Below are 22,811 nucleotides of genomic sequence, written 5' to 3'. Positions count from 1 at the left end.
TATTCTGCTAGCCACGCATTACTAAGTGCACCGGGGGGGGGGGGCTGCCTTAAAAATTATACGAACACCAGTTATTTTGGTGGGCACAACAACAAAAATTGAAGCCAGCCTCCCTGGGCTAGTAAGATCAAACCAAAACTTCACTCGGGAGAGAAGAGGGCCAGAATCAGGTGTGCTGTGTTGAGACGAGATTTGAGAACGTGAACAGAAATGTTTTTGTGGCGTGATGACACAGAGACACTAACCGAAGAGCAAGGAGCAATTGTGAAATCAACAGGTGTGATACTTTAGCATAGAAGCAAGTAGAGTCACCTTGAATCAGGGTGGGAAATGACACTGGTTAATGGCATTTCCAACATATGGGCTTTGTATACAAACAAGCAAACAAATATTATTTTAGTCATCTCTCAAGAAGTTGCAATTCATGCGATTATTCTGGGGTTCAGCACAAGCTAATCCTTCTGCTCTTCTTATTAAGACAGGCTGCCATGTAAGGACTTCCAACAAGACAATGGCAAGACAGGAGGACTGTTTTGGTCTCTCACAACAAAGGATTAGTAGTTGGAAAATGTGTGAGTAATGAAATGCACCTCATCATTTTCTTTACATGAAGATGAGCCCTTTCCACCAGCAATGCTAATACCAAGACTCCCCATTTGACTGCACACAGTAATCGTTATCTGGAAGAGAATTGTAGTTCATATTGAATAGGCAGTTAACAAGCAAACACAGCACTTATTCATTCTTATTAGACAAGCAACAAGTAATGAAACTCATGCACGACACACACACACACACGGACAATGCTGTTTTGTTCAAAATGAACGGAGATCTCAGCAGTGCCTGTGCTGCAGTAATTACTTTTTTAATCATGGTGGCACAGAACGGGAAGAATACTTATGCAACATAAATGGCAGCCCCCTTAAATAAATTCTAAGAGATATTTGTTTATGACTCCTGGAAGACAGAAGTCATGGAGGAAGTGCCAAGGAATTGGAGACAACCCCAGCAGATTCACCCAAACCCTTCAGCATTGACCCTCCCACCAGTTCTCCCTCCAGTTTCCTCCATCATGTGAGCTGGGATGCAATGCAATGGAACTTGTATCAACTGTCAACTCCAAGACACAGATTGGAATCTGACAGCTTAATTTTGGGGTGGCATAAGGAATGCAGGCAGTATATGATGGCAGTCTGGATTCAGAATTTGTCATCAGGACTATGGATTTCAATAGTTCTGCATCAAGCAGGGCAGTCTGGATCCAACCCCATATTATTGGATAGCCTCTTAATTTAACAATAAGGAAAATGAATTATGCCATTAGGACGTACAAAGCAGTATACCATTAGGTGCTGAAAACACAACATTTACATAAAAAAAAATCCTTTTAATGATCAAAGCCAGCTTCAATTTTAAAAAATGGATTGTTTGACCAAGAAGCTGTCAAATTATTCCTTTGCACAAGTTTAAAGCACAGATTTCTAGCACTCACGTCTGTAACAATTATTTTTAATAGCTTACATCTATCTCGTCTATTTAGAAAATGTAATTAGTGAAAGCATAACACAAGTCACAAATTCTGGGACGTTAATCCAGGAATATTTCCCCTTAATTTAGTCAACAACACAATCCTCTACAGATCTACTCCAAATAAGTCCCAGTGGGGCTTGCTTCAAGGGATGTGGCTATAGGAGGCAGCTTAAAATAAGCTAGTAAGGTCTGCATGCCCAAAGCTGTACCAACACTCCCACAAACACATCTGGGTTTTTTTTCTTCTGAGGATGATGCCATACACTGGGAAGCATTGCAAGCTCACTCAGGAGGAAACAAAGCAACATCAGAAATCAATGGAAGATCTCTCCAGGCATTACAAATACAGGGGAGTAAAGACATAGGGCTGGGATGAGCACACCTGCTCTGTCCTCTTCCGCCAACACTTAAGGCATCTGTCTTGAAGTGGGCAAAGGCTTCTTCTGTCTGTGAGGTTGTCCATTCATTTTAGTACTCTGGAAAACCAGGCTCTTAAACTACTAGCCCCTCACTTCACATCTTTATTTCCCTGTATTTTTGCAACACTGGAGGAAGGCTTGTGTTAATTTTTTATTTATCAACTTTCTGTTGTTCATTTTATATATCAAATTTCTATCGTACCTCTCCTGCCAAAGCAATATTTATTAATTTGTTACTTCCAAGAGATTAATCAAAAGCGCAAGTGGGTCGAGTTTGACAAGTCTAAGGTCAGAGATTGATCCAGCTCACTTTCATTGTAATAAATGCCATATATAGGCTGTGTTCACATATCGCGCTAAGCCAAACCAGGGCTTAGCGTAAACACAGAAATGTGCTGAGTCCCAAGGAGGAGATTGCGGCCATCTTACTCCTCCTTCGCCAAGCTAAGGTTCGCTTAATGTATTGCTTGAACCCAAGATTGAGCTTTCTTTAACCACAGCTTGGGTTTGTCTTGTGGTTATAGGCTGTGATTAAGAAGGAGAGACCTTAACCATGTTCCCAGGTTTGGGTGAGTTGCTAAGCTTAGTATGGTGTGCAAACTAGGCTCAAGAACATTACTATGCTGTAAAATGGCAAGCTCCCTACAAAAAAAAATTAAGAAAGAACATGGGATGCTAAAACACGTTACCTTGGCAAGAAAGGTCCTATACATGGGGCCCATGCAGAAAGGTGCTACCTCAGAACAATCACTCTAGAATAGTAAGCTCTGAAGATGGGGTGTTCAATCAAGGTTTGCCTATGTATGGTGAGTACAACAAGGAATCCCTGGGGGGAAATATGGTCTGAGCTTCATAATCTAAGATTTGCAACTACTAATTCAAGAAGCAATGTTGGGTCTTTACCAGCTGCAGGAACAGAAGCAGAAAAGTCCTCCCAGACATAAGCAAGATAAGCATGCCATCTCTCTGTGCCCTAAACAGTTTCATCTTCCAATTCATTCAGATCAAGTCACTGATAAATTTTAAGCCAGTTTGAAAACACATAGAACAAAAAACTTCTCCATCAGCATCCAAACTTCTCCATCAGCATATAAGCTTATCCAAAGTTATTCACCAACTTTGGGTTCTCAGCCTCATTCTTCTTTACCTCCACTTAGAAACAGTGCCTTTCCCTCATGCACATTGCCTTGTATAAAAGTAGCTGAGAGTGTGGGCCTACTTTAGGGACCTAGGAAGGTAGAATGAAGCTAATGAACACGGGCTGTTCCATTTATTCGCATTCCGTTCTAGAAAGCAGAACCAAGAGGCAAATGTTTCTTCATGCTCATGAGTTACCTTCAAGGGTGGCTGCGTTGTATCTGCAGCTCCTGGGATCTGCTCCTTGCCATCTGTCGGGAAGCTGTTTGCAGCTGCAACCGGAACCTGTGGTTTGCTGTTGGCCACTGGGAAGGGTTTCGACTTGGTTGCCACTTTTTGCCTTTCCTGTTGAAAAGTGACTCTAGCATTTCTTTGATCTCGAAGGTTATCTCCAGAATCAAAGAGACTCCCAGAGAATTTGGATATAGGTTCCTGTGCAAATTTAACCAAACAAACAAACAAACAAACCATGGCTTAGCTTTATGTGTGAACCAGACCACAGTAAATGTGAAAAGGCACAAAAGGCAGACAGAGCTGCTTGTGTAGCTTCACCCTCACTTCTGAAGGTACAGCCAGGATTTTATGTTTTCCACAAATCCAGAGAATCTCAGCTCAAGCACTAAAATCAACAGTTTCTGACAGCGACTCAGACGTCTATAGGTAAATTTATATTGCTGTGAAAATCCCAAGATTATCAGTCAACAGTGAGGATTGGCATTGTACAATTCATCCTGTGAAAATCTGAAGAACAAAATTGCCTGTTCTGAACATACACTAGGGACAGTTGACATATGTCAAAATAAACTAGTGAATTTTACTCAGCATAGACCTATTGCAATTATGAACATATGTTAGGTCCATTAATTTCAATGTGTAAAATTTAGATGAATACCACTCAGTTTCTCTCACACACCAAAAGCTCTGTTTCCTGTTCCAGAATCTCTTGCTCTTTTGCCCTTCAAACTTCTACATTATTTTTTCAGCTACTTCTGATATTGCAGTGATCATGTAAATGAGTATTGGACTAATTTCAATGAGTTCAAGGGCCATCATACTGCTAGAAAATCTGTGAATGTTATTACTTCCTAATAACATTCAGAATCCACAACATTAGCTGACATAATTTCATTTTTCTCTCCTTGGTTCTTTTCTTTGATTTCCTCAAGCCTGAATATTGCTGCAGGAGGATGGTGCAGCATGTCTTTTGCTGGATTGGCACTTACATCCTCATCAGGATCCTCCAGCTCCTCGGCTTCTTGTTCGGGGCTGATCCGCCCTTCCTTCCATTTTTCGTTGGACGAGTTGAATTTGTACAGGCTGCACCCTTGGACATTCTCTTTTCCCTTCAGAGAGCCCCAGCGAGAACCCTGGGAATTCCAGTTATGACTGCCATGTAGCTTAGGAGACCTGGGAAGCCATTTAACAGAGTCCTGCATGGAAGAGCAAAAGCAAAAGAGTTTAATTCAGCACAGAATCCAGGCACTCAAAAAGGATGCCTGCTGATTGGACACAAGCTAGAATAGATGACTTCGAGTTTGCCAGGCATCCAATCAAGCACAGGCTTATCAGGTGTGTTGTGAAGTCAGTCAGTCATTGGCTGTGGGAAATGAATGGAGTCACTATCTGATGACAAAAAGGATGGACAATAGTCTTCCCATGTGCCCTCCCCCTCCCCATCATTCACACAATGCATAAATGGAAATATCAGTTTGGATGTTTCCGTCCACACCTCTATAGTATGTGAAAGGTGGTGGTGGGGGGTTGTTGCAGTGGCATGGATAAGCTCAAGCAAACTACATCACACCTTCCCAGATGCAGATATGTCAGTCTTCCTGTCCCCAAGGAGACACCTGATCTTAAAACCGATCTACCAAATTTGTCAAAGTTTCGTCTTAAATGTTTTGATACTTTCAGCAATCAAACTGTACAAGAGCTATGGCCTTTGCAACAAAGCTCAGCTTCTTCACAAGCCTCTTGAAACTTTATTAGCCTTACAGGACTGATTAGATCAAAAAGAGTTGAAAAAAATAACTTCTAAGTTACTTTTGCCTCTGATGACAAATGTGCTTGGAAATTCATAAGAAACACCTGCTATCAAAGGGCTTATCAACTATGGTAGACTTAATAGTCTATTGGGCCATATCTGGTGCCATTCTTGATGACTGCTTAAAACATGCAGATGATAAAGACTAATGTAGAACAACATATTTCAGGAGCATTCATTTGTTTCTCCTCCTATAAAGCTCTGTACACATTGGACCCATAACTTATGCTTCATTTTGTCTTCCTGAGATTGAGTTAAGACCTCTGTCTTAACAATACATGAGCCTTGTTTAAACAGCAGAGTGATAACTTCAGCATGTTACATTTCTTTCTTTTTATCCACTCATAGTTCTTGGGAATGAGTGGGCTATAGAATAAATCTAGGATATTTGGTAACTACAAGCAGTATTTAGGTGGTCTTAAGCTCTATAAAGAGCCTAGGGCTTGCCAATCAGAAGATCGGCAGTTCAAATCCAAACGTTGGCTCCCTCGGCCAGTAAAGCGAGATGAGCGCTGCAACCCCCGAGTCATCTGCGACTGGATTTAACAGTCAGGGCTCCCTTTACCTTTTAATCTCTATAAATAAGGCAAACACTAAGGAAATCTCCAGACTTGTGACAAGACAAAAAATGGCAAGCATATCCAAAGCAATAGCCCTTCCACTATCTTCACTGAGGACTGGATCAGATCATTAAATATCTTTAATTTATGCAAATTACATATTTATGCAACTTCCACACACAAACACATATACACCAGCAATGTGTCTGTTATGGCACCATCTAGTGGATTCTGTTGCAAGAAACAAACACAATAGATTTCCCTAGTTCGTCTCCAGCTGCTGGATCCTATGAAACGTTTACAGTATTATCTCTGTAGCCGGAGACAGTGGCACAATGAAACACTTCCCACTAGGTAAGCAGACTCTACAAGTCAAAGGAATTTGTCTCTAGCCAACGTCTTCTAAAGAAAATTGACTGTTTGCCCACAGCAATTCAAGCCAAATGGGCTGACAGAACATTTAGTTTAATGAGTACCTCTTTAAGTGTTTAAGAGATTCACACACTTCATGCAAAATCTAGTTCTTCAGCAGCTCTGTTCAGTACTAAGTAATTTACTTCTAATGGCATTCACACAACTGATAGCAATGCAAAACACTACTGCACAAAGGTAAAATAACCATCAGTTGCTCCATGCATTTTTCCATCTGCCCCCCCCCCTGGAATGTGGCCCTCAGGCTGAAAAATGTTTTCCCACCCCTGCTGTAATGTCTGAAAGCTCACATCAGTCTTGGTTGCAGTCTCTCCCTAATACCTCTTAGGTAAATAACTTTCCAGAGTTCTAGTTACAGGTAGGTAGCCGTGTTGGTCTGAGTCGAAACAAAATTAAAAAATTCCTTCAGTAGCACCTTAAAGACCAACTAAGTTTTTATTTTGGTATGAGCTTTCGTGTGCATGCACACTGTGTATCTGTGTATCTGAAGAAGTGTGCATGCACACGAAAGCTCATACCAAAATAAAAACTTAGTTGGTCTTTAAGGTGCTACTGAAGGAACTTTCCAGAGTGTTTAGTTAAAGCACTTGGCACTGATCATCTGTGTTTGTCTCGGCAGTAATGAGGCTACTTACCCACCTCCTGCTTCCATAGATCTCTAAGCTGGTATAGCAACATACTTTCTTTACCAGTTGGTTTGATGATACAGATCATGGGCTTGCCAATTGGTTTCATTCTGCACACACACACACACACACACGCACACACCCAGAAAAGCAAGAGGCATAATCAGATGCACATTCCAGCCAAGCAGAAAATCTAGGTTGTGAAGCAGGGAGCAAGTTCCAAGCACCAGATCAAAGGCTTGAAGGGCTGCATTTGACTCTCAGGCCTGAGGTCCCCCCGCAGATGTGTTACAGCCATGGAAGCACAAAATGAGGGCTGCGATCGACAACCTCCGATCTCCCGGGGTTCTCAACAGGGCAGGGAGCCTCCATGTGTAGCAAAGGCTCCCTGCTGAAGAAGCTACAGAAGAGCACAAGGGGGAGCCATGCAGCATGAGGAGCAGAAATAAGGCACGCCCCTGCAACTCCTTCAGGGCTGTGAATCCCAAAGAGGGCTTCAGGGTAGGAAGCCGAGTCGCGCTCTTAGGTCCATCTAGTTCAATATCATCTACACTGGGAGACAGCAACTCTCCGGAGCTTCCAATAGGGTTATTTCCAAGCCCAGCGTGGGGCTTCTGGGGACTGGACCGAGGACCTTCTGCGTGTGCTCTGCCCACTGAGTTTTTTCCCCCATAAAGGCCAGAATGTCACCTAAATGGACGTCAGGAGAGCGGTACCATGAAGCAGACGATGGAATCTGCAAGCAGAGGGTGAGACCTTAGTGCAGGCATCCCCAAACTCGGCCCTCCAGATGTTTTGGGACTACAATTCCCATCATCCCTGACCACTTGTCCTGTTGGCTAGGGATCATGGGAGTTGTAGTCCCAAAATGTCTGGAGGGCCGAGTTTGGGAATGCCTGGCTTAGTGCATCAGATGGCAGAGTAGAAGGACAAGGAACCACGAGCAAAAGCGTCAGCCATCCAATACCATTGACGCATGATTTTAACACATGATTTTAAGAAAGATATATGCAAGAGGGCGACAGGGTCCCACAAACTCAGCCCCACACTCCCGCTGACGTGATGGGGGGGGGGAATGAGTGGCGTTGGACAGCTGCCAAAAATGCAAGGAGGTAGCTATAATGTCTCTCACCCTTTCTTGTCCTGGGCTGGTTCACCCCTCCCCCTCAAACAAACACCCATAGAAGATCGAATTTGAAGCCCCATTTGGCCTTTCTCCCCCTGCTTTAATGACAAAGAAAGAATCAGGACAGGGCGGCTGCAGCTACCTCGTATCCCACTTTTGTCAGAGCGTGTAAGAGATAAACGCTACTTCTCTCAGTTAGCAAAAACAAAAAAGCAGTCCGAAAGGAGCTTGCCTCGTCCAGTGCCACCACCATCATGCAAACAAGCACACTTTATTTCAACAACTTTATTAGCCATTATAAAAAAGTATTGAGCTTTAAATATTATTTCTAGTGCTATTCTACTATTATTATGATTATTATTTTTTACAAACACCTAGTTATTAGACATTAACATTTTTACAAGAACAACCAGGGAACTCTGCGTCAGGAACTCCTTCAGATCTTGGTCTGCAAAGAAATTAAAACGGGGAAGAATTAGGAGAGTAAAAAAGCGAGGAATGCTGGCACAAGCCCCCAAATTGCAGAGTGTGGAGTTAAGAAGCACACCAGGATAGCTGTGCTTCCCTAGAAAACAGTTTTAAGAGCATCTTGAAGAGAAGTAGCTACAGAAATGTTAGGGGCACACTCTGGCCAAAATAGTGATGTGCAGGGGGGGGGGGGATATACTGAAAATATAGTCAAAGAGAAAATGAACCAAGCAAGGCAGAGTTTGCACCATCCTGTTCCTCTGTTACATCATGGATGACATGGCATCAGTGGCCTAAATATTAATACTATGAAGGCAAAGGAGCAGAAGAGAAGAGGTGTTCTAACCTGCAAATGCAGTCTTCACATCTGTCTTCACATCAATAGCTTCCTCAGTCTCGTCCTGTAACAGATCTGAAAGGGTATTACCATTTTTTCAGTGAAGGACCACACAGCACACTACATCTTGCCAGCATACACTCAATCTCAGTACACATTGGCCAATCAGATGCATCCAGAAAGCCCGCAGACAGGGCATTAATGCAATAGCCCCCCCGGACGGAACAACCTTGTTTAGATGCTATGCCAACCCAAGTTTTGCAGTGATCAATAATATTCTTGCACATTGCTTATGCTGCATTGACCATGCCCTTGTTCACTACTGAATCAGGCTGCAATCTGAACACCACTTACCTGGGAGTAAGTTTAATTGATTTCTGGGAGGCATAGCTAGGATTGTTATCACGTCACAGCTAATTAGCCAAGCATGTGTGCAGAGGGAGAAGAAAAGTGAGGAATGAAAACTGGTTACTGAAACTTCTAGGTGCATGCCCAGCTCTTCCCATCCCTCTCCAAATAGCTGGCTGGGAAAGAGTTAAGGAAAAGGAGTGAACAGGGAAAAGAGTGAACAAACTGCTCATGCATGGCATAAAGAAGGCATCCCCAAACTTCGGCCCTCCAGATGTTTTGGACTACAATTCCCATCTTCCCCAACCACTGGTCTTGTTAGCTAGGGATCATGGGAGTTGTAGGCCAAAACATCTGGAGGGCCTCAGTTTGGGGGTGCCTGGCATAAAGCCTCAAACTAGGCAAAGCATACCACACAGATTGCTCCCCTATCATAAAAGAGAGCAAGTGGGAAAAGAGGGAAAGATAAAGAGTATTTTATTAGACATAAAGAAAGGGAACCTACCCTGCTGCTCTGTCTCCTTCCTCCTCTGTCACTGGAAATATTAGCTTCCTCGCAAAGCTGAAGAGGAAGTGTGACTACAACTCTCATGATGCAGTGAGACTTCAAGTAAAAGACATACAGGAATGACTAGGATGTTGTTCAGCTTTAAGAGTCTCTTAACTCCATTGTACAATCTGGGCTCAAGGCAACAGTTGCTACAGCTGCAGCAGAGAATGGATGTACGGTACTCTCATGTGCACCAACATCCATGGCCTTTGTTTAGAAGAATAAACAACAATGAAGGAAAGAAGTGCAGTAAGAACCGGCCAGATGCCTTATTGCCTGATGGATTCTCTTGAGAAATCAGTCGTCCAAGAGAACTGGTGGTGGAATTCCTTCCACTGTGGATAAAATCTTTTCAGAAATTCTGGTAACTGGCAACAAATCCTCTGGAAAAAGTATTTTGAATAAGAACTGAAGGTCACTAAATGCAAGTGGTAAGAACAATGCTTCAAAAAAAATGTTTTAAGAACTTTCAAAAATAATGTTAAGCTTAATTTCATTTACAGTGATGCTATGTTTGCAAAAATGTTGAGTTCTGTAATTTCAGCCTTGGTGAAAATCTTCCAGGTGGCTGCTCATTGTTTTACTACAAACACACACACACACACACACACACACACACACACACACACACACAGTATTTTAGTATTTTTTTTATTTTAAAAAATGCTAACCATGTAAGACACAGGTGCTTTGAAGCAACAGGAAAAGGCACAAGAGTTGGCAGCGCTGAAATAATGCTCCGTATAGAAAGGTTTTTGCTGCCAAATTATCATGTATGTCTGTTTCAAGACATTCATTTCCAATGTAATGAGCTGGCAGGTGACTCCAGGCAATGTTTATATGTGTACATATCTCCTATCTAGTAAATCAATACCCCACAGGTGCATACAGTGCTTGTCTGACCTTTTTCTTTTGCTAACAACACAGCATGCCTTTCGGTCGACTTCATATGCACTTCTCTAAGCATACATTTCGCATTGCTTTGCAATTTTAAAGTGATAAACCTATGGCAGAAACGTGATGTTAAGTCTGAAAACTGTGCTTGATGATTTCATGTATTGCTTCCCCTGTATTTTCTTCCCAACGGTCCATCAATGCTAGCACTGTACTTGTAGTATTTTAGAAGGGTGTTTTTATTTGCTACATCACAAAAGTAAAGGGCATGGATGTAGACACCCATATTGTAGCGCAATATCAGACGCAAAGTTTCAAATACTCTGGCTTCACACTTGTGTTTCAACGACAACTTGATCAGGATTCTGCTTTCTTCCATTCTTGTTCACTGATGAACCCACTTTAGTGCAAATATAGTCCAACAAGAAAAGAAAAATATCTTCTTGCTTTGGAACATCATTCACCCATGAACATCTACAAGGGAGCAATGCCCGGATTGCAATCTTCTAGCAAAAACATTGTACCACTCAGAACACACTGCAGCCTCTGCTGAATGACAGCAGCCATTCAACTGATCACCCAGCACAAGCCATATTTAAGTAAAATGATTTCATTTAAACTGGGAACAAAGTATTTCTTCCACAATAGAGATAAACAGTTCTGGCACTGGGGTTGTTACTTACACAGGAGCAGAGTACTGAAGCATGCCCATACAAACCAGTGCTAGCAAAAGAAACGACCGACAGTGGTAAATAATTTAATGCAATTTAAAGAATTGACCCAAACGCTGCAGAATCAAATCCCACAACAACCATGTTTGCAAGCTGCAAAACTATTTTTCTTTTACTGATAGGGATGGTTAATTGGCTGTTCAAAGATAAAGTGGTAACCTTTGTTAATGAGTCTCCAGCTATCAAGCTTCCATAATAGGTCCACCACAATTGCTTGGATTATGAAGTGTGTTAACAAGGAAGTTCCTAGAAGGAAAGTTTACTATTCCTTCCTCCACACCATCTGTGACCCCAGAAAAGCATTTCGGTAGGGTGGGTGGGGGTACCTTCCTGAGCAATGTGAGACAGGGGGCAGGGGCTGCTGCTGCGAGGTGGGGACAGAGTATTTTCCTTCCATGAACTTCCTTAAGCTAAATTATGTTAGGATCCAAGCCAAAACTTTTCAGTGCAGTCAGCACAAACAATTCATAACCCAATGATCCATATCTATATGGCACCAATGATGCATCAGGCCTTAACAATTTTAACAGGCCAAGTGAAAACTATATACCTGTTTACGGGTGAAGTCGGTGAATTTTACCGCAGGAGTAATGAAAGCAATGAAAGAATATCTGTCTCCCTTGAACTGAGTAGTTTCCTTTATTATTATTTTACTAGCAGTGAGCAAACAAGGATCTTTGTAGAAGGCTCTCCTCTTAGGGCTGCCCCGACCTTGTTCTTCTGCAAACCTTTGTGCAGATGCTTTTGTAACAATATTCTACCTACATATTCTTAATGCACTTTCATTAATGTCAAAACAGATGAAAAACATCTATAAAAAGATTCCCATTTTAGTTTCCCGTAGGTAGCCTCATTCTTGGAGAGAGAGAGAGAGAGAGAGACCTACAATGTTAGGCTTTCCCCCACCCCCAAATGCACTCCATCGCAGCACAGTGTCACTCAGCTTAAAATATCTACACATCTTTTCTAAACACATGCTTTCATGAAGGACTTACAGGAGATTTTTAGAAATACATTTTCCAGGAGGGCTCTCTTTTGCAAAGCACAAGACCCCTGTTAGAAAACTCCTACTTCAAGTCATAAGTCATTTGGTTGGTGTTTTCCAAGTTTGCAGCAAACTACCCGGTATATCTGATAGTTTTCCATTGCCTAGGATGGGAAATCTGTGGCCCTCCAGATGTGGTTGGATTCCCATCGGCCTCAGGTGGTATGGTCAACTGCAAGGAATGATGGGAGCTGTAGTTCACCAATACCTAGAGAGCTGCAGGTTTCTCATCACTGGCATGTGTTGTGATCAACAGGGACAGTTCAGCATGAATGTTTCACCACCAGGACCACAGAACTTGTGTGACTCAAGACATAAGAATTTACATTTCTCTAGAAGCTGAAAACCTTTTAGAGATTCTTTGGCCTGGCTGCTGGATCTAACAAAGCTGCCTTGTGAAGCAACATGTGTTATATTTATCTGCAGGTCTGAAAGAACCGGCATCCAGCAAATCAAAAATTTGGTATCACCCCCAGGCCATAGCTGTCAACGTACGGATTAGAAAATAAGGGATCAGCAGCTTCATCCAGCGGCGCAGCACCGGAAATCGCTTCTGTGCATGTCCAGACATGCGCAGAAGCGACTTCCGGTACTGGCTCTGCCCATGTCCAGGGCACCGGAAATCTGTTCTGCACATGTCCAGACATGCGCAGAAGCGACTTCCGGTGCCGGGCTGCCCGTGTCCGCATGTCTGGGCACCAAGCGATTTCCGGTGCCCAGGCATGGGCAGAACGGCACCAGAAATCGGTTCTGCGCATGCCCGGGCATGCACAGAGGCGATTTCCGGCAGCACTCGACGAGTGAGCAACCAGCTGCCGAGGGAGGCATTTTACCGGGCGGTGGCTGGCTGCTCGCTCACGGGGAGGGGGCGCCAAGTGGAGCCTCCCTGGCCAGCAGGGAGGGAGAGGAGCTGCTTTGAAACCCGGGAAATTTACGGGATACCTACAATCCGGGATAGCAGCGGTAAATGGATTGAAATAAGGGTTTCCCACAAAAAATGGGAGGGTTGGCAGCTATGCCCCAGGCATTTGTTGTTTGCATTTCAAAGCAAATGTGAAGTAACATTTATGAGCAGTAATATTGGGGGCTGACATTGAGCAGTACTTAGTAAGAAATACAATGCAAATGAATTAAAGTTATACATCCATTTATAAGTACTAGAATAAAAAGTTACTGAGGCACTAAGGTGTTTGTTTTTTTAGTGTTTTATTAAGGTTTTATAGAGATATAAAACCTTCCAGGTACGTCTGAGAATATCATGCCTGTACAGTACATAACATTCGTTTTCACAACTTATGCTCTTGCTGTTGTGCATTTTGTTCCATTTCTAAATATATGTTATTTTTACAAATGGCACATTTAAAAGTGGACACCTGAAATTCTAATGGCTGTAATGCTGCTTCAGCCCAAGTAATTTCTTCATGAACAAGTTTCAAAAGTGTGTGAGTGCATCATATTATAAGGCAGTGGCAATTCAGTGTCGTCACCATACTAAACACTTTGCAGAAAAACTTCAGCTTTTTCTTCTTCTTAAAACAAAGGGAGGAAATTAAACATTAATTGTTTGCAAAGTAGCACATCTGAGGAGGCAATCTTCTTCAAACTAATCTCGCTGTCTCCTAGGCTTTTTTCTTGTTTAACTAATCTCAACTTAGGCTGCATTAAGGCACATGCAGATGTGACAAGCATGGATGTGTCAATGGAATTCACCCTCCACAAATAGTAAAATGTACCGCTTAAAAATTCTTTAAAAAAAAAAATGAAATACACCCATTTTGTTGGTTTGTTATGAAACTGGACTCCTATACAAAAATTATAAAATTTACACCATCTGAGCTGCCAGAGAGGTTTAAAAAGTATCAATTCTGCAATAAAACTACTTTCCCCCACCACCACAGTCCAGAACAGGGCAGCATAAATACCCCATCACTTGGACTGGGGTGGGGGGGGGCGCGCAGAAGAGAACAACAGCAGACCAACACCCCTGGGTAAAAGAGATGCATGATTGTATAACAGCACATTCCCCTTGTTAAAAACAAAACAAAAACAAAACAGACCTCTTTATCTTTTTTTAAAAACAAAAACAACAACACTGGAATTGATGGGAACAATTTGCTGGCAAACAAGCTGGAGTTGTTCAAGCAAAGAACCACAGTGGGGGGGGGGCAGTTTTCAGTGCGCTGCACCCCCTGTGCTCAGATGCCTGGACTGAAATAAGGCACTTTTCTTCCAGTGAGAAGCACCTTCCAAAGGGATGACACAAGGACAAGATGAGTCAGATTTCTGGTTAAAACACATGAGGGTTGATTGAATGGTATTCCCAGGATGTGACAGTAACGGTTCAACAGCAGATGGGAAGACACAGGAGGCAAGTATCTGGGAGGTGAGCCTCTACACAGAAGTGGTCACTCTGTCATTGGCATTATTGACCTCATTTTTGTTTGAATCCAGTCCTTTAGCAGCGTTCATATCATTCCGTAAATTCTCCACTTTCACTTTCATATTCTTTAACTCCCCAGGGTGTGGAGTGGCTCGCCTTAGAAGTGTCCTCTAAAAACAAACAGTGGAATAAATGATTTTTCTCCTTCTTGTGACTCCCCCCCTTTTAAAGAAACTACATATATTCTTTAAAATGGCTTTTCAGGCTTGGCAATCAAATACCAGGGATTGTGTCTACCAGGAAATGTGCTGTCAACTTTAAAATAGCTGTTTACTCTTAAAAATAAAAATAAAAATAAAATAATAATAATAATATGTGACAGGGGATAGACCTAATAGCTGAAGGCATACTTGCCGTGATACAGAGAGGCAACATGCATTAAGGGGAGAACCCACTCAAAGTGCCTCCATCTTCCCAGGATTCAAATACAGTTGATTGGGCCTCATCCTGTCCACCACTGCATTCAGACACTGATAGGGTTGCCAGACTCAATAGAGGACATGACTTCTGTGCCTTTAATTGCCCTGCTCTCTTTTGAGTCTGGAAACCTTAAAGAAAAACCAGCAGACCCTTTGCTTGGAAATTAAACAAAGGGTCTGCTGGTTTCTCTTTAAGGTTTCCAGACTCAAAAGAGAGCAGGGCAATTAAAGGCACAGAAGTCATGTCCTCTATTGAGTCTGGCAACCCTAGACACTGATCCAGAGCTTCCACTGCCTCTCCTGATTTAGTTGTCATGGCAAAATAGGAATGCCTGGCATCAGCGGCCTGCTTACACCTGGCTCCAAAACTCCTAATGGTCACTCCCAGTGGCTTCATATCAATGTTAAAAATAGCACTGGGGACAGGAAAGTGCCCTGCAGAACCCCATAGCACAGATGCCAGAGGACCACAGAGCACTTACCCAATGCTACTCTCCAAACACAGGCCTGAAAGTAAGAATGGAACCATTGTAATACAGTGCCCCCGATACCCATCCCACATAGTGGGTCCTAGTGTTAGAAACTGAGATATGAAAGCTTGGACCTAAATGGCACCTTAAACATAGGCTGTGGGTACAGCAAAAGGATGTCTAGGTGCACTTTTTTATAACAAGAATACAAAGCTGAAAATGAATGAGCTGCAGGCAAATATTGTGTTCATTTTTCACATGGTCTAGTCCTTTCCCTGCCCAACCCCTAATATTCATAAGAGGGTCTCTTTTTCAGTCTTCAGAGAGTAGCTGGAAGTGGGGAGGCAGAAAAAGGTGCCCCCTTTCTTTCCACTCTGCAGTTTTAGTCTGACGTTTTAGGCGCAGTGCTGCGCCCAGAGCTGAGAAACTGATAGCACTAATGAAATTGCCTGTCGCAAAATGCATCCAGAACAATTGGGAGATTCAAACACTGCTTGGTCCAGAGAGTATCCAAAACCACTGAGAGAGAGAGCAGAAGTAACAGAGTTGCATTCCCCCTGTCTCACAATGAAAGGCAACCAAAGACAATTGGGTTCCAAAACCAAGTCTGCTTGCAGCAAATCTAGATAATGAGTCTCATCCCAGAATACCTGCAGCTACTCCACTATCACTCTTTCCACTATGTTTGCCAAGAAATGGGTGTTGGTGACTGGTCTATAGATATTACACTCCATTGGGTCCAGAGTCAGCTTTTTAACAAATTGACCCACCACTGTCTTTTAAAGGGACTCAGTCCACAACTGCAGTCACATGCATTTAAAAGTAGTCATAAAGGTAAAGGTAAAGGGACCCCTGACCATTAGATCCAGTCGTGACCGACTCTGGGGTTGCGGCGCTCATCTCGCGTTACTGGCCGAGGGAGCCGGCGTACAGCTTCCAGGTCATGTGGCCAGCATGACAAAGCCGCTTCTGGCGAACCAGAGCAGCACACGGAAACGCCGTTTACCTTCCTGCTTTAGCGGTACCTATTTATCTACTTGCACTTTGACATGCTTTCGAACTGCTAGGTTGGCAGGAGCTGGGACCGAGCAACGGGAGCTCACCCCGTCGCGGGGATTCGAACCGCCAACCTTCTGATTGGCAAGCCCTAGGCTCTGTGGTTTAACCCACAGTGCCACCCGCGTCCCTAAAAGTAGTCATACTCTGTATCTATTTTACCTCTGTGTATTACATGCTATTACTTTTGGGACACTTCATGCTTTATGTGAAAGATGCACCCACATTGTCAACACCCATCAGAGGTCAAGGAGATAAACAACTACCTGACATTTAGAAAACACCTAAAGGCAGCCCTGTTTAGGGAAGTTTTTAATCTGTGATATTTTAATGTATTTTGGTATTTGTTGGAAGCCACCCAGAGTAGCGGGGGTATAAATAATAAATAAATAATAAATAAATAAATAAATAATAATAATAACTAAGGTTTGAAGAGGAGATGCTCATCAAAACAGAGGATACATATTTCAATAAGCACCTGTTCTTCAAACTTGTGTACTGTGGGAAATGTGGTCAACATACATTTACATGTGAATAGCCATAGCTGCAAAATGACAGCTGATAATTCTGGTTTACGTATGCAGGTGTGAAATGCAATTCTTCTCAGAAAAGTGACTGTAGCAGCTTTGTAAAAAAGCATCCACCACCATATGCATTCTGAGTCACGGCAGCTGCTGTTAGTTATGCAATGAATCTTTTTCCTGCTTTTAATTTTAGCCGATTCTGAAGAATAAAAATAAGTGAAAGTGAGGGGGGCGGGAGGCTGTGTGCGCCTTCCATGCACAGAGAAAAAATAAATTATTGTCCCATGATGGAATGCAAATGCGTGTCTCATACAGCTACACTCCTATATGAAGCCATGGTTGCCTGCCTGCCTGCCTTTTGACATCTTCTGTGAGTAAAAAGCAATCATTTAAGTGGACCTAATTCACGAGTGTATTTGGAGGGAGAGAGGATGTGCTTTAGTGGAGGTCTCATAAGTACAGTGACAGGTGCACCCACTTGGCCCTCCTTCATTTTGAGCAGAACACTGAGCATTTCCTGCCAGTTCAGATGTCAATACAAATGATCATGTAATGAAGGCAGGGCAATGGAAGGGATTGTGGCGATGACAACAAACAGTATGGCAGGATAGGAGACAGTCCAATGGGGGAGGGAGAACTCCAAGGGCTTTGCTGCCTACAAGATGTTGGTTCCAAATCTTAGATCTTCCACAGAAGATGGATACTTCCATCCTGGTTTTGGAAAACTGAAGGGAACACCCCCACACACCAAAAAAAAAAGACAATAAAAGTCCATCAGAGCTAGGATTCAGTAGCAATATTTTGCTACCCAGGGGTTTCTGCAAGAGTATCTGATCACAAGCATTTAACAAATTTGGCAATTTAGTAATAGTCTGCTGGTGCCATGTAAATTAATTCCAGAATCATCAATAGTCCAACAAACCATGCTTACGGCCCCACTTTTGCATTCGCTTTCCAAGAAAACATACCATTTCATTATCCTCTTCATCTTTTTCATCTTCTAAAAAGCGGATTGCACTGACTCTATTTACTGCTCGTTCATTCCATGTCTCATCTGACATTTCGTTTACCAAGCTCTCCAGAGCCCCACATCGGGGCAGGTTATCTGTTATGAGAGATGACAAACAGAGATAAAAGGTTGTTAGAAAAGTCAACATCAACATACAGTATATCCCACAGTTCAGATGTCAAGGTTTTTTCCTGATAAAAACACATGTTTGACAATTCCATACTACATTCACTTGAGAGGCCAGCTGCAAAGATCTCATGTTTATGTTTAGGAAAGACGTTACATCACATTTGCAATGATATAGTATTATCAGGCAATTTTGTTCATGTCTCCATATATGAGCAGACAGAGGCTGAAACATCAACTTTCTGGAACTCTTTTCTTTAAGACTGTTTCCCTAAAATGTAAATTTTCCCAATGCCCAAGATTGTCATCAGCTGCAAGCGCAAAGAAATCACTTCATGTACATAAACTCTTGTGCTTGCTTAAGCTAAGAGCTAAGAACATAGAATGTATTCAAACATCATCAAGAAAAGTTGTTCCAAGATCAAGCTAAAGATTTGCATTTATTCAATAAGTTAAAAGTAAAACTACAGGGAATGGGGAGCCGATAAGCCATTATTATCATCACCCGGCAGAAGATATGCAACACTTCATAACCTCAAAACTACGATTTCTTGAAAACCTCTTAAGAGGCATAGCACACTTACATGATATTATGCAGCCCAGGGAGTTTTGTTTGCTTTTCTCATTACCCTGAAGCCATCTTGCTTCATGTGAAACTGATCTGTAAAATGTATTTACCTTGGCAACCGGGCTCAGAAGGCATTTGAGGAAGTAAAACACATGTTAAAATCTTCTCCCCTACTTCAGGGTCTGTGTCTGTCTGGAAAGTAAGTAAAGGCTGGGACTGGTTATCAGACAACCACAACGCCTTCAGCTTCAAGCTAGTGAGCGACATGGGAAGATGTAGCAACCTGGCGGAGAAAACAATCCTAATAGTTAATAAACTGCTATGGAGAATAAAGCATTTCAGTGTTATTAAAAAGTCTTGTTTTTATGTCCGCAAAGAGGTGGAAGAAGGTGCCCCAAACAACTGTTTCCCCATACAAATTTAAATTTTTACATGGTTTCTGTGCGCTTAATGTTTTCCAACAAAAGATCAGCCTTAACACATTGGTTTTGTTATGTGCAGGCAAATATGCAAGAAGCATCTGATGTGATCAGGAAAGAGCTTGGTGTTTTCACAGGTATAGATAGATAGTGTCTGGTCTTGAAAACTGCACTTGCCTGAGAAAGGGCTGTATTCCACCCACCCAACTAACGCTTCATATTTCATGCATTTCCCTAAAAGTGTTGAGAGACGGGTATAGGTATTGCTGTAAGTGAATGGAAAGGGGGTGGAGGAATTAAATTCTCCAAACTGGGGGGAGGGGGGATTAATTGCTGTGAACTAAATCACAGCCAGACAGCATAAAGGCTCACATCCCATTACAGTAGCTGCTGAATCTTAACACAGCACAACAGTCTAAGGAAGGGAGCTTTTAACCTCCAGTACCTTTTTTTTTACTTCTGCATGGAAAAGATAATAAAATGATACTAAGATATCTGGTATTTAAAAACAACATGCCCCAATCTCATTACAGATGTAGTACCATTCTGTACAGCTGTATCCCAGTGGAATAATAGCAAAAAATTAAAATAAATCTAAATCCAACACATCTCTTTATTTGACTTAAATTGGGAACTAACCTAAACATTCAACTATTAAAGTGTTTTTTTAAAAACTAAGTGTTTATAACAGCTACCAAATTGCACATACCCCATTCGATGTAGCAAACACTATGCATCTTGAATACATTACCAAAAAAAATATTGGATTTGTTGTGCATACAAGAACTTGCCTATTTCCAGCTACATCTAGGACATGAAGTTCTGTGGCTTGTGATAGCTCAGGAGGAATCCTAGATAACCGGTTGTCACGTACTGAAAAAACATTTAGACTGCAACACCCACCAATCTGTTTTATGAAAAGAAAAGAGAATGCATTATTGTTGCAGAGGCACAGTATGCATGTAGAACATAGATTGTGAGTACTAATGTTACCAGAATACTCATGTTTGCCTTAGTAGTCGCTTTGTACAACAACAACAACAACTCGCTCCACTAAGGGGCAGTCTTGGGACACTCATTCTGATTCCTTCTCAGCTAACCCATTGGACGATGGATGCTTCAGAGACAGCACTTAAAGTTCTTGTGTTTAGCGACTAAAAGAGAGCAGCTGGGAACAAAGTTGATGAGCTTCAGCAAAACGCCTGAATTATTGGTCTGATGGTTCTGCCACTGCTTTTTAAAATTAGGCTTCCTGATCTCATTTCTTTTCCCTACATGCTACTCTGCATCAGGTGCTCAGGGATGTGTTTGTATATGTTGGCGCACCTGCAAAGCCACAATGGAATACGCAAACCTGCTCACCCAAAGCAAGATACATTGTCAAATGCACTGGATTCTGCAATTCGCTCTATTTGCAGCTGAGGTGTTTTTAAAGCAGCAGTTGCTTATACTAAGTAAAACACCCACAAGGTTGCTCCATAGCAATTATTGAGACTGCGCTTATGCAAACTTGAAAACTCAGTACTTATGTCAGAGTGCACTGTAAGGCATCTTGTGCTTTAAAAAAAGGCCATAATTTACACGAACCCCAATGATTAACTCAACAGCACACTGGAAAGCAATAGATTCATACTTTCTACCAAAAGAAAAGAAAAGCACTTAAGGCATACTTTTTAAGTTGCACAAAATCACAATCACCATTTTTAAGTTACCAATTCTAAGTAGGTTTTAAAATGAAATAAGACTGAGTAAGTTCCACTAAAATCAGCAAGCCTTTATTCTAAATGAACAGGTATAGGATTTAAGCGTGGGTCTTTTCAATTTACTGTGTGAAGTCTCCTATTTCCTCTGAAATTCTATATAAGCTTCTGTTTACATTCACCTAAATTTCAGCATAGCAAACGCTAGGCATCTTGAACTTGGGATATCATCTCACACCCAGGTTCTGTGAAGTTCAAAGCCTCATTTCAAGAGAAAAAGCATTCTATTATAAAGAACTTCAACAGCACATGCATCTTTAAGATGGTCACTTTGCAACATGAATGGAATTTCCATCATCACATAAAAAGTTTTCTACTGTCATTACCACCGATGCCAACCACCAACTTAAAGAGAGTCTGTACCATTTGAAGGAGACCACAATCTTTGTATCAACAAGCCACTTTAAAGCCCCCTCTAAGCCTTGGTTATAAATCTAAAAATACTTTTTCAAACGACTCATTAAATGCTAGCTAGCTATTGGAGCCAATTCAATTTTGGTTGAATTGAATTTTCATTCCCCCCCCCATTACAACTGAAATCTCCCCCCCCCCTAACCACCAAAAAAAGTATTCCTTTCATCACATTTTAATCTGTATGCAAACCTTTTGCCAACATAAATATTTCCATCATACTCCCTTCCATTAGAAACAGGCATACTTTCCTCCTATTTTCATGCAAGGAGTTCATAGTGGAAAAAAGCATGAGCAAGATGATTATATATTGTGTTTTTTTTTAGTTGCAGAGCCTCCCCAGGAGTGAAAAACCATGCACTAAAATTTCTCTAAGTACTCTTGACAGGATATGAGGTACTGTAGCAAAAGTATCCATTGTCTGCCTAACTGGTGCATCTCTAAAATGAAAAATCTGAGCACAATTGTTCTGGTTAGTGAATGCTAGATGAGCTGGCAAATGATGCCTTGTAGCACACAAGGAGTGTTTTCTTTGAATGATTCTGTGTCGAGAACAAGCAGAATGAGTTTTGGCCATGCAGCCTTCTTGAGAGGAACCCACCCCTTGAGCTGGAAAATCCCAGACTTTTGGGGGCAATGAAAGTGCAGCCAGTTGGAATCATCATGCATTGAAAGCAGTTTGGATGAAAGGAATCAGTGCAACCGTGGACAGAACAATACTTACAAGGTTACAAGAGTTTACCTGACTCAATTTTTCCAAGCAGCTAACAATTAAGAAAAACACAAGAGACAGTTGTTTGATATAAACACACACTATTATTTCAAAGGACAAGACAATACCAGTCTTGCACAAGCGCGCGCACACACACACACACACACACACTCTATGGTGAGACATTTTTTTTCTCTACCAGAGAACTCAACATTTCCACTAATCTTACTTAGCTGAAACTGGCATCCAGCTAGTTCTGCATTGAACAGCCTTGAGCAATTTGCCTGGTGAACTGACCACCACATGGTAAACTGTAGCAAATCTGTAAACTGACTAAATGAAACCATGTGAGAACCTAGTTGTCCATAATGCTGAGCTTTGCTGACCTAATCCAAAACATGGTAAAGTATTTGCTTACCACAGGGTCAGATAATAATGACCAGTTCCCCATGTGGTTGCATACATCCTAGAGAGAGGATATCTGAAGAAGTGTGCATGCACACGAAAGCTCATACCAAAATAAAAACTTAGTTGGTCTTTAAGGTGCTACTGGAGGAATTTTTTTATCCTAGAGAGAGTTTTGCAAATGAATACTATAAGTGATTGCTTGCTATCTACACTTCATGCTCATATGGAGGATACAATCAGGA

The 22,811-nt window shown here is 41.9% G+C and overlaps 1 protein-coding gene across 2 annotated transcripts in view; it reads right to left on the bottom strand.

Annotated features, from left to right (window-relative positions):
• LRRC1 (leucine rich repeat containing 1) overlaps nucleotides 1–22,811 on the bottom strand; it is a 79,187-nt gene that overhangs the window by 6,471 nt on the left and 49,905 nt on the right. Inside the window, exons 11-16 of one of the 2 annotated variants that reach the window (XM_088665760.1) lie at nucleotides 20,070–20,185; nucleotides 18,970–19,142; nucleotides 18,125–18,261; nucleotides 4,310–4,516; nucleotides 3,285–3,518; nucleotides 591–680 (exon numbers count right to left, since the gene is read on the bottom strand). In XM_088665760.1, coding sequence (XP_088521886.1) covers nucleotides 591–680; nucleotides 3,285–3,518; nucleotides 4,310–4,516; nucleotides 18,125–18,261; nucleotides 18,970–19,142; nucleotides 20,070–20,185 — 957 coding nt within the window. Of the gene's footprint in view, nucleotides 1–590; nucleotides 681–3,284; nucleotides 3,519–4,309; nucleotides 4,517–13,436; nucleotides 14,798–18,124; nucleotides 18,262–18,969; nucleotides 19,143–20,069; nucleotides 20,186–22,811 lie in introns of those variants that run through there. The other variant, XM_035109787.3, reaches the window with a different exon arrangement.

Source organism: Zootoca vivipara, chromosome 3 (assembly GCF_965207765.1).
Source record: "Zootoca vivipara chromosome 3, rZooViv2.hap1.1, whole genome shotgun sequence".
Taxonomy (NCBI): domain Eukaryota; kingdom Metazoa; phylum Chordata; class Lepidosauria; order Squamata; family Lacertidae; genus Zootoca; species Zootoca vivipara.
Note: the sequence above shows the minus strand (reverse complement) of the source record. Positions and strands in the feature narration are given on the sequence as shown.